Source organism: Beta vulgaris, chromosome 7 (assembly GCF_026745355.1).
Source record: "Beta vulgaris subsp. vulgaris cultivar EL10 chromosome 7, EL10.2, whole genome shotgun sequence".
Classification (NCBI taxonomy): Eukaryota; Viridiplantae; Streptophyta; class Magnoliopsida; order Caryophyllales; family Amaranthaceae; genus Beta; species Beta vulgaris.
The window spans coordinates 40,409,296-40,422,468 of NC_079208.1; the positions used below are offsets into that span (position 1 = coordinate 40,409,296).

Here is a 13,173-nt window from a genome sequence, read left to right on the forward strand (position 1 = left end):
AGTCGTGTCAATTAACAAAAGTAAAATTAGCTTGCAACAAAATTTGAACCAGTGACCTCTTGTTATTATACATTACACAATTACCATCTCAACCAACTTTTAATCATGTTTTTAGTGTCCACATTATTATATTTGTACCTTTTAAATGTTGAGTTTTCCTTAATATATTTTAGTAGGAATGGAAAAAATGTATATCAAGTTCAGAAACACAATACCAAGCTGCGGTAACGCTCGGGCCCAAATACTAGTTAAACCATAAAAATGTGTGTTTTAAAACTCAAAACATGACCTCTCATATGATATGCTAATATACTAACCAACTACACTATAATGCTCATGTTTATCTTTGTGGAGGGAAAAAATTATTTAAAAACATTTCTATTTTTGAAGACTTCAAATGCAAGTCATTAAATAATCCAAGACATATGGCCCAAAACAAAAACTAGTTATCTTAACAAAAAGTAGATGTGATGTTTTTAGTGGGGTATTTCTTTTTCTTCATTGAAAAGTAGATCTGTTAGTTTTTAGCAAAGCTAAAACAAGTTTTACAAAGCAATATAATAATAGTAAGACAAGCAAAAATAAAAGTATTGAACTAATTTGGGATAAACAAAAATGAAAAGTATTCAGATTAGGTTGGGATGTAGGAAGCGTATGATAAATTTAAAATTAATCATACTCATACTTGTGTTCAAAATCAAATTTATGTTAAAACAATGGATAACTTTTTGTGGATCCACAATGAATTTTTGTTCCTCAATATTAAAACTTGAAATAAACAATCATAACAAGGGCCATCACAATATGGTCTTCAGAATAGAAGGTATTCTCTAGTGACCATCGTCTTTAAGAAAACCATAGTGCCCATTTCATAATCTAAGTCGCGATTTTAAAGCACAAGACCTACTTCTTTTCTGGAAAAAGACACAAGTTATATTGAGTATACTATGTACATACTGCATAGCTAGCTCATCATTTCATTTAAAAGCAAAGTAACAGGAATGATGAATCGATGGTTGAATGAATAAGGTAAGGGTGTGCTGAGATGAGTACCACCTTAACTTGAATCAAACCAACTCAAAACAACAAAAAACATCTACCAATAAGAAAGAGCTGAAACCAGAGGTCTGGGAAAAACTGCAGAGTAGCCCAGAAAAGAATCAGTTGAGTAAATAGGAAGTTACTTTGCATTGTATAACCCATCTAATCGTTTGCTATTTTAAGCAAAATTGGTGCATGAATTGAGATGAGAGAGTAATAGATGTTATATTTTACTTCCACCGTAGCGATTGCCTAATCCCGGTATATACGAGTCCTACAGATCGCCCAATCAAGCTAACGAGGAAGAATGAGATGGCATTGCGAACCTGAGAAACAACAGCTTTACCCATAGGCACTGCTATGTCGGATAACTCAAGTATGAGGCTGAAGTAGTACTTCCTGAAACCCATAAAATTATAAAAAAGTGAGGAGTTGGAAAATATTTATTACTCATGCATTTAGTACTATATAAAGACATTTGAAAGGAAATTGTAATTAATGGATTATTATATAAAGACGCAGGTCAAGAATTCTTGAATTTTTTGATGCCAAAAGTGACTATTAAATGCTAAATTATGCTAAAACTGTTAAAAATCTCAACTAAACGACACCATGGTCCAACTGAGACAAGAACAGGTTCATATATCTCAAAACAATGTATGAGATAATATATTCTCAGTCTTGCCTGAACATGCTGCATTCTGTTTCGGATGAATACAGATATATGCTACAGCAAACAGCCTACAACTAGACCCTTAATTCAGATGCCAAGAGCATACTGATGGCACTCTAACCTGAGAGTGCAGACTACAGTTCAGGGGTAGAACTGCTATAGTGCTACGGTGAATGAGCGTCACCCTCTAAGAAGTATTCACCATATAAATATGTCACACGCACACGCACCAATACCTCTTTTCTTCTTTTATTTAAGAAGACAACTCCGACAAGTACAAATCCGGCTGCCAATGTTGCAAACATGCCTTCTGGAAATAGGTATTTTATACAGGAGATCCAAGGGCAATATGGCATATTAAAAATTTAGGACTTCAAGTTACACCATTCAACCACCTCGGATTCCGTAAAGACCAATACCATCAGAGTGAATCCCTTGTCACTATAATTGTCACAACTTATCCAAAAGGACGAGTAAATGAATTCCTCCATGCTACAGTCAGAAGCTTCAGAATTAAACTATTGCATATCCATCTAGGCATCCACAGTATTACATCAATACATGCTTCAGGATTTCCACAAGTCCCTTGAAAAAATGTTTGCCTATGTATTCACAGCACGCTAAATTCAAGACAATCTAGTTTTGATCCTACATACACATGCATGCTAAACCATTCATGAAAGAGCAATAGCAATTGACAGTTGACAGTTGAAACTTGAAACCACACATTAGTTACTCACCTCACTTTTCTGTATTAACGAATTCACAATAAGCAACAATTGACAACATATAGCAGTTCTTAACTTCACAGAAGTTCTCATACCTAGAAATCTAAAAAAACAATTGAATATAATTCTTCAGCTCTACCAGGCATGTGTAAGACGGTTGAGTGGATAAAAGCCTAGACTTCAAACAGAATAACAATTACCAAGACACATGCCAAACTTCAATATAAGTGCTTCACCTTGTTCAAACTTTTGACAAGCAACCAAACTGCAAAACTATTTTTGGGCCATTTCATATAAAATCAAACATTTACTAATTATGAGAGCCTACGGCCTAAAGAAACCATACCATCCTTTGAGGGCCATCAATTCCCTTGTGCGCTTTAAGGTCAAAGAGAAAGGACTGATTACAGAATAGCATAGTGAGGACTGCAATGTTACAGATTTCCTCAGAGTAAGTCGTCTCCACCAACTGCAACTTTCCTTGAGCTTCTCTGCTGGCTCATAATAAGGTTTAACATTTAGTACCCGCAGATCAAACCGGTCCTCATACATCAAGACAATTTCGCCAAAATTCTGGTGAATCCACTCGCACATAGCTACCTTACACCATAAATCAAATGCAAAGAGTCAGGGGGAAGAACTGCAAAATATATTCAGCAATATATAAATTTATGATGTTTTCTTCTACTCCTTGTAATTCCTGTAACAAAGACAATGAAGGTCTTTGCTAGAGACTGAAAGGACCATGCCACTTTATTTGCAATATTAGCATCAAGGTTTGGTACCCATGACAAGTTCAGTTGTGAAAGAAGCTGGGTACTGGCCAAAATTTTCAGACAGTCAATGAACGGAACAGGGAATATACATACGGCTATTACAAGCAATAAGTCTAATTTCAGAGCTTTTATTTCAAAATCTAGCTTTAAATATTCACATCCAATGCTAGATCAAGTTTGCTGAACCCTATTCTGGGTTATATGCATGTGAAGGATATTAGAAAACGAATGTGTCACATAAATATCTTTGTGTATACTTTCCTCTGTCCCACAATCAAGAGAGAAATTTTTGGGTAGGTGAGTGTTAGCCGAACTTTGAGAAAATAGTACAAAATAAAAACTAAAAAAGTCACTATTTGTGGATGTCCCAATTGTTTTTTCATGTTACCTACTTCGATAGATGGTTATCAAATTATCACACACCACAAAATGTGGATCCTACACTTCATCTAACTACTTTTTCTCTTTCAGTCACATATTCACATCAACCCTTTTTTTCTCATAATTTCTACACTTGTCTTACTACGTTTTCTCTTTCTATTCTCCCTCAATTTTTCACACATTTAACCATTTTTTGGCCCAACCCTTGCTAGTTTTCCTATATGTGTGACTAAGCCCAACAGGAAGGTAATATTCGGGTGCAGTGGGCAGTGTTTTATGCCTCTGACTTCTTTGAAGCAATCATCCTTCTACCCATCTTGTCAGCCTACTTCAACATTGTACGGTGGTGGAACAAAGAATAATCTACTTCCAGTCTCATGAAATTCACAGTATCTCAAGCTGGCAAGGAATTCAAACAGGTACTACAATTTTGATCCTAGGCTGCAGTCAATATTGCAAAACATAATAAGGACACTACATCCTCTTTAAGTTCCCTGTCATTTTTGCTAATTCTTCATCAAAAACATGTTTGATAAATTCAACGTTGAGGAAAGGAGGAGGCCAGAGGAGAGTTAATCGGGAATGGGTGAGGCATGAAAGCCTCGCTTGGCACCGCAGGATCTCAAAGAAGGGACAACATGAGTCCAAATGCAAACAATGGAGGGTGAGAACGTAAAACAGGTGGTCCAGTTTTTTAAGAAGGGAAAGAAACACAATGGTAGTTGCTTTTATTGTCCTCTTTTGTAACACTAGTTGGGGAGTAAATTACCACCATTCACTAACAAAGGATAATAGTGCAAAGACAGTTATCAGGAAAAAGAATACTGAAAATGGAAAAAAAGAAAAAGGTAATGAGCATCACGAAGAGTAAAAAGAAAAGATACCTCATTTCTTAGTTTCTGCAGAGCTCTGGTTGACAAGGCACACAAGGACAACCCAAAGTTACTAATCGTTTCAGAAATGTCACTGTCTACAGAAATAACCTCCAAATATATGCTTGATATTGCATCAGCTAGAGTAATGATCAAATCTTCCAATATGGCACCTCCATGTAAAGGATAAACATTACGATCATAGTAGCTACATTCCCTGCAACAAAAATGCAGGTCCATGTCATATGATAAAATGTTCAGGATGGAAGGATTCAGGAGGAAAAAAATTCTTCAGAAGTCTGACCATGTCGCCATGAAACAGAATCAAGAACAAGAGTAAGACAACAGGAAAGAGGCATGAATACTTCTCGAGCATTAAGGTTCTTTAAATGCCTTCTAGCACATGGCTTCAAGATGAGGCCTCTAAATACAAGGCTAACCTCTCCAAACTCTTTAAATTTTAAATATAAAGAACTCGTGGTATAGTTACTGTTGCTACATAGCAATTGGTAGGGAATTCTTTACTTATGTACTTCCTCCATTCTTTTTTAATCATTACATATGACTAGGCCACACATATTCAAGAGAAGAGACACGTAGGAGACAAAGTGGTCCCTAATACCATGTGAAAAAGTAAATATGTGAAAGGAAAAAGTTACCAAAATGGGTATGTAGTAATTGATAGTGAACTTCCATAAAAGGGAAACACAGTGTTTAAAAAAAAACAGGGGCAGTATTTTTCATTTATTTGCAATGCAGACATACTTCCATGTCCCACTGTTAATGTGTTAGCCATTCTCTAGTAGTAGTAATATGCTTTCTTTCTATCTCCCATATTATTCTTGCAGTTAACATGTCTCACGTTAGAGCTGTCTTTTCTAGCAAAGATTTTTTTCAAAAGGTATCCTTATCTTTAGATTTATCAAGTATCAACAGACAACTCACCTCTTTGCAACTCCCTTTCTTTTTCCTATCAGAGAAGCAATTCTTAATTATTCAAACAGATCCATCACAAGGAAAGTTAAAGAGTGCACATATCAAAACCAACTCAAAAAAAAATTAAAGAGAGAACCCATGAAAAACTCAAGAAGCATGAGGCTGAAATGATGCTAACAAAAACTACCAGAACTCAGAGTACCTACTGGCTACTGGTAGCTCCATTTTTAAAATACGCAAGCATTTTTTTCAAGCTACGTCACCCATAGAACCCCACAATTGTACACGTCCACAGAACATTCTACTCCTTACTGTAATCATAACTCACATATATAAACTACAAATGTTTATAGTACAGCACTTACTAACCATCAAATTGAATATGGGCAAGGAAGCAGTAACTTTTAACATTTTCTATAGACGATGGGGACATGATTTTAGTTTTGAGCTTGTCCAAGACTAGTCCAAGCAAACAACTTCACCTTTTCAGGAAATATAGCCTTCCAGAACATATTGGAAACAGTTAAGATATCTGAGCGTGAGGTTTCTTACAATTGTATGTAGAAAAATCTGCAAGAGATGCATAACATAATCATTTCTCCACAGTCCACACTCTCCAATTGGATTGATCAATAGAAACTAAATCCAGTATTCCTAGTTTAAATAGATATCTAAGTGCCGGCCAAGAGGAATCCTTTAAGGTTGAAATTTGTTGCAAATTTGGTCCATTGCCACAACGAGCTCCAAAATGAGAGAAATATAAGAGCTTGATGGGAAATGATAGGGAAAGGAAGAAGATGGAACAGGTTGCATCCAGCCCAAAATTCGTGGAAGAATGGTTTCTACTCTACACAAACCACTACATATTCGAACTCAGCCCCTAATAAGTGCCAATGCCGCAATGCTAACATTTATTAATCTACTTAATTTAACATATTGCTCTATCAATGAGCATTCTAATCAATATAATTGTCCAACAATATCAGCACTAAACATATATTTCAAAGGACAGGACTCTTGGCAGAGCTACAATAATCTCAATCTCTACGCCACAGGGGTTCACTGCTCAAGAGACTCAAAGATCAAAGGGATTTCTACCATATTAATACTTTACCAAACCCTCAAAAAGTATGAGAAGCAGGTCAACGAACCTCAAGCAAGCACGTCATACATTATATAAAGATTTGGTATTCAAATCCTATACATCTCAAAAATTGAACATAGAAATTGTGCATTTTGACAATAGAATGCTCCAGAAAGAAGACTAATACGTCGAGAAACCAGGTTTCCATTTGTGGGGGAGACTGGTTTTTTTCTCTCTTCTGTACTACAGCAACCAAAGACTTGGTGCTCAAAGCTAAGTGCACTCATTCATCCATTAAAAGATATTCATCTGTTGAGCAAGTAAACAATAACAATTTTCATGATTAAAATTTGACAAAAGATCAGCTAGCGCACCACAAGTTCCCACCCATAGACAAACTTACCTAAAGTTATCATATCTGAGAAAGCCTATCAAATCTGCAAAGAGATCGATCTTCCCGGATTTTCTAACATTCCCTAAGATAATATCATCTCCTCGCAACTTCTCTGACATAGAAAGCAAAAGCTCCTAAACAAACACAGAGCAAAGAATACACAGTGGAATGTTAATATTTCAATTGTAAGCTATAAGTATATTTAACATCATAAGCAATCCAATCATATAATACCTTGTCTGGCCTGCAGTTTTCCATGCAGAACTCTTTCTCCATCCATGAAAGCAGAGCTGATTGACAAGCCTTCTTTATAGTGGTGGAAAACAATCCAAGCCATTCCTCCCTTTCCATAGTCATTGATGTGTCTGGGATTTCACTAACCTGTCAAGACACAGAGAAACTTGAGCAGGAAAGATGAAAGTTAACATAAATGAAGGTAGATCACAGAGACAAACTAGGAAAACTTAAATGATTACCAGAAACAAGTATTCATGAGACATAAAATCTTCAGCCAATAGAAGAACGTGGGCAAGTTAATACACATTCAAAAAAATTGTTTTTAACCAAGCAAAAGTTACATCATAATATTAAGGAAATATTTCAGAGGGACTATATGGCATGAGGTAATAATTTACCCTTGACAACGAGATTCATTCACTTCAGTACCTTTTGGTTACTCTGTAAACCCATCACACATTTTCGGACTATAAGTTCATAACTAAAATGTGTCCACTTACACCAAAAGCAGAAGGGAGCATTTCCATGGGGGACTAAAGTGTTTGGTGAGCTTTGAATAAGACTTTAATTTGAGATTAGAGAGAGAAGAAAAGAAGTAGGAGCCGAAAGGCATTAAGAAGTAAAAAAAAAAAAAAAAAAAGAAAAAAAAAACAAGTGAGGTATAGCATATAAGAAGTTTCCAGCAGCTTCACAAGATATTGTGAAGGCACCCAAAAAAAATGAATCCATAAGATGAAAATACCTTCCTGGGAGGCTGAGATAGCTAAATATTGGACTCATCCAACAATGTTAGAGCCAATAACAAGATGTTCTTTTGAAATTTTAGAAACTCTATCTAATATTTGATTATCAAGGTAGCCTTCCTGTCCTTCCTTCTACCCTTGCTCTATTGCAGCATGCATGTGATCTATCAAAGAAATTTATGACGAGTAACATATTAATGAAAAGAAATCCAGTTGAAATTTGTGCTTTTGCTTCAAAGGGAAGTGTAGAAGAAAACTCCATTCACATGTCTATTTTATATATACTTAGTTGTCAAGACATTACTTCACATTATTTAACAAAAGTATCAGACAAAAGAAATATAGATGAGAAAGGAAATTATAAGCAGGCACCTTCAAGGTTTGGAGTTTGGAATACACCTTAATGACTACTCTCAATTTCCGGACTCCCATGATTAGTTGTCTTACTCGCAACCCGAGATGCATGTGACCCAGACCTCAATTCAGGGTGCAAACTATTTGATCTTGCTTATTTAATTGCAGGAATAAGCCAAGGTAAGTTGACCAACTTTTATAATAAGAGATAAGCGTCTCAATTAAAACAATATCATGAGCAGGGTAAAAATTGAGAGAAAAGTCATAGCAAATAGGAAAAGCAGTTAATTTAGTTTCTTCATACTCGAGCCTTGAGGAAATTAACAACATATAATCAGTGAGGATCCCATGGGTTCGGGGAGGGCTAGAGACATGCAACTTTACCCCTGACAAGGAGACAGGAAACAGGTATCTTCACGCAATTTCTCAATGTATTGATATTCTCTCCTTCAAATACATAATGTTTTATATAACATGTTTCATGAGTATACATTAGAGTCTACTTTAGAGTCCACTTTCTGGAATCATATAATATGTCTAAAAAACTGACAAGTGACATTATGAAAAAAGCTGCACGGACATAAAGAACCTGTTCCGTGCCTACCTCTTTCTCAAGTTGCTCAATCGAAGACATAAGTAATCTGAATCTGGGACCATTTGCAACAGCATACAAACTAAGAGGCCTCTTTGCACGATCTGATTCAGATTCAACAAAATTTTCTTCCACAATAACACCATTTTCAATAGCAAGAAGAGACTTCGCTATTTTCCCTTTCACTACATCCCAGGTACATTGACAACCAACTTGATCTTCCTTTTCTGATATACTGCAAAGTACAAAAGGAAGAGAATTAGCACAAGAAGAAGAATAAACTGGTATCTGCCACAAATAAACACATTGCAGAGTTCAATAGTACATTAGATGGCAAACAATTAAGCTGTATGAGAAAGTATATCAGACTTTTAGAAGAGTAAGCTTACCTACCAAAAAAGATGGGATTTTCAGGAAGCAGCACGTCATTAAAACTATTCTTGTTCTTTTGAGAATCTGTATAAGAACCCCCTGAAGGAATTATTCCAGCCATATAAGCAAAGAATACAGTAGCAGTCAGAAGCACTTGGTCAATGACAGGCACCCAATCAGAGGCAGCAGAAGTCTCAAAATCTATCATAGTCCCCAAGTAGCTACGCCTCAAGGGACTTCCATTCAAAACAGGACCTTTGACATTTAAGATTGAAACAGACCTAGTGTTATGCTTGCGGACTCTCCATAGAGGGAGTGATACAAACCTATTATTTCTGCAAATGAAATATTCAAAATTGCTCAAACTTCTATCAAGGGACTGATGCAGGCATATAGTTTCAGCAGAAAATTTTATAATAAGTTGTCAAAACCAATATGTATTGGGAGTTTGAGACATGCCATCTCCGTGCAGAATATATTAAACTAAAAACAAACGGGCTGTTTACATACATTTCTTCGTTCCAGCAATTACTATTCTACAACAACCAAAATGATCATTTTCTCAGGTCAACAGATAAAATTACAAGGCAAATAGGAGGAAGAACATATAATAACAAGCACCTGGTAAGTTTATTGGGGAAAGATTTCCGGGTTCCGAAGCACGACCCTTTTGTATAACTTCTTTGCAAATGCAGCTTCAAATTAGATGGCACAGTTGCACATTCAGCCATAACTTTTCTGCAATTTCAGTCCCACTCAAACGCTCAACATATTCTCTTCTCCCAAACAAATGTAAACAAGTGATCCGATTGCATCTACTGAATAAATAATCACAGTAAGCAATAATTTCCAACCATCAACAGAATTCATAAAATGAGTATAATGTACTACAATTGAATGTCTGTAATTCAGAAATAAAATCAAAAAATTTATGCTAAGTTTTTTAATTGCAGTAAAGAATTCCAAATGATAACAATGAAATTGAAGTAGGCTTTGCGAGTTCAAATAGATTACTATTATTAATTAGAGAATACCTCAAAGTCAACTCTCATGAGTTTATAGCATTTGCAATTGAGATGAACAAAATTCGCCCGCCACGGTTTTCTGAGTTGCAAATTGCAATGACCAATACCTTCAAGAGTGGTTAGAGTGGAGTGGACCCTAATATCTACAACCCTTGGAGATAAATCATTCAAAGTTTCTTTTATGTCCTTTTTTTCAGAAATTTAAATTTTTTTTTTTGATATATAATTGAAGATTTTAGGTCTAAAACATAATTATTGACCAACAAGGCAACAATAGAAGGAAAAAAATAATTGGCAAATGAAGTAGAATTTTGTAAAAGGAGAACAGTCATTTACTAAAAACTAGTTCGATAAAAATAGTTGTTATGATAGTTATTAGCTATCAGAATTTCTCAAAAACTCATTCCTCTTGCTTTGAACTAGCGATGAACCACCCTCGTTTAACTTTTCATAAGATAATGGTTGATTTCTTTACTAACCTAAAAAGCTTCTAATATTCAGATGGTGGATGTATTTTCTGTTAAACAAGTTCTCTAATGGGCTCTGCTAAGAAAGGTTTCATCAAGATGAATAGACATGGAAGTTGGATTCCAAATCCTACGTCGGCTGGAGGAGGTATCTTTAAAGACTATAAAGAAAAATGTGAATTTGGTTTCTCGAGGAAATTCAGTATCGGGTCTCGGAGGCAACGGAGTTAATGGCGGTAAGGGAAGGTTTACAAGTTGCTTGGGATTACTGCTGTTCGAACCTGGAAGTTAAACTCGATGCTCTTAGAGTTCAAAAAATGCTCACCAACCTAGGGGATTATGAGAATCATGCTTTAGGTATGCTGATTTTGGACATTTGCCTTCTTGTGGCTAGGGATTGGACAGTGAACTTCTTGCACACGACACGGGAGAAATAATGTTATTGATCTATTAGTTGTTGAAGCTTACACTCAAAAGGACGAGAAAGTGGCTTATGAAACCGTGTCTTTGAGCATGTCAGGGTGGCTTTTCAAAAGGATTTAGAATATGTTCCTAGTAGCAGTGATTGTGTCTGCCTTTGTTTAAAACTTGTAAATACTTTTAGGTTTTTTTTTTGTATTATTACCTTTACGCTAGTGCTTAGTCATTTACAAGGATGACTGGTGCTACATTGGACCTTATCAATCTTTAATATGATTCTCGTTGTTCATTAATTGGTGTTAAGAGAAAGTTTGTGGATCTTCTTTATAAAATAATATTCTTGAGTTTAAAGTGATGTTAGGATACCACATGGGAGGATATCTGTAACAGTTCGTCTATTTAGCTAGCTGCTTGAAGACTTAATTAGCCTAACTTTGACTTAAACAACTAATTATATAGCTAGTACTAAGGTACTCCGACCTCATCCAATCAAGATAAGGCCTAATGTACCTAAGAGAATCAAAACCATTTACAATCGCTAAATCATAAATAAATAAATTCCCATTAAATTCTTGAATTGTAAGGAAAATAACCTAATTGTTCAAATTAACGGTTTTTTCACCAGGTATCCCTGTGGTATTTCAAAATTCATGGAGTACCCCTAGTGTTTGAAAAATGCACCAGGTACCCTTACTATTTCAACAAAATACATGAAATGCCCTTAATGATTAACAACGTCATGATTCCGTCAGTAATTAACTCTAATTAATCATTATAGCCCTAATTAACCCCTCTAACCCTAACCCCAAAACCTTAACCCTAAATTTTAACCCCCTAACACCTAACCCCACCCTAAATACTAACTCTAAGCACCCAAACACCACAGCTCCTTCCCCCCCTCTCCCCTCCCACCCATTCCTCCACCCCCTATAGACCACCCATAGCCCCCCCAAATGGAATAATTAGGGTTATAAGGGTTAATTAAGATTAATGGCTAATGAAATAATAACGTCGCTAGTCATTAAGGGTATTTCATGTATTTTATTGAAATAATAAGGGTACCTGGTGCATTTTTCAAACAATAGGGATACCCCATGAATTTTGAAATACCACAGTACATGTTGTACCTGCTGAAAAAACCGTTAAATTAAAGTATGTCTCCACCGAAGAGATACACCATGGAGACTATTGCCACAATTTACTTCACATGTCAAGCATTTGCTCTTCTATAACCCTAACCTGCAAAACAAGTGAAGTTGCCCCCACCATGACAGATTCACTAAACAAAAAAGATTAAAAAACTAGTACACATGCATGTCACATTATTTTTGAAAATAGTATGATGGCTGAAATTACTTTTCTTCCTGATAAGAACATTTTTAAGGAGTTAAGAGTATATGACTTAACTAATTTCTCATTCCAACTCTTCCGTAAATAAATTATGTAATATAACACTAAAAGTTCACAAGATAACTCATTCATACACGAAATTCGTTAGAAATATCAAAAGTAAACATAGAAAGTCCTTGAAAATAACCTTGCTTTACATGAAACTAAATCATCGTTACGTAATATAGAATATATCTTTGAAATTACACTTTACACATGACTTGAATCACAAAAGTTTGTACTTAACAAAATCCAACATAATGGGGAAAAGAACAGGAACAAAATGGGGCATGTGCGATGTCTCTAGACTTTTGAGGAATATCTCCCCCCCCCCTCCCCTTTAACATATTACTTGCAAGACTTATAGATCATGTCCTCAAATTATTACACTTAACACATAATTCACATTAGTTGTTCATCACTGCTTTGACAGCTTCTTCCCCTCGCAAATCCGAACATAATCACAATTCTTAATTCTTAGTTGTATAGGTTCATATATCAAAATTCCTTAAATCTCATAAACAAAAAACTATTTATAAATTTTAAAGCATGATTACAACACTCAAACTCTAACATATATATCAACGTTCTTCTTTCTTCAATTTTTTTATCCTATTAATTTCTTGTTTAGTTCTTGCTGTTGTCTCAACATACTCTTGCGTGCCACGAAATTCATTCCTTAAAAGCAG

General features: G+C 35.4%; 1 protein-coding gene across 5 annotated transcripts; it reads right to left on the reverse strand.

The window, feature by feature from the left end:
• Positions 1-685: 685 nt before the first annotated feature.
• On the reverse strand, positions 686-10,368 carry LOC104899430 (hypothetical protein). Of its 5 annotated transcripts, none has more exons than XM_048648207.2 (9): positions 10,218-10,368; positions 9,805-10,001; positions 9,201-9,518; positions 8,824-9,046; positions 7,120-7,266; positions 6,895-7,019; positions 4,484-4,679; positions 2,789-3,042; positions 686-1,440 (listed from the first exon to the last, which is right to left on the reverse strand). In XM_048648207.2, exons 2-9 carry the CDS (start codon positions 9,912-9,914, stop codon positions 1,272-1,274), a joined length of 1,542 nt encoding a protein of 513 aa, XP_048504164.1. In that variant the 5' UTR covers positions 9,915-10,001; positions 10,218-10,368; the 3' UTR covers positions 686-1,271. The 5 variants fall into 5 exon arrangements, with proteins under 5 accessions (XP_048504164.1, XP_010684925.2, XP_010684926.2 ...); XM_010686623.4 differs by having other exon boundaries at positions 4,484-4,688; positions 10,218-10,367; XM_010686624.4 differs by having other exon boundaries at positions 4,484-4,688; positions 9,805-9,998; positions 10,218-10,366.
• Between the last annotated feature and the right edge of the window lie 2,805 nt (positions 10,369-13,173).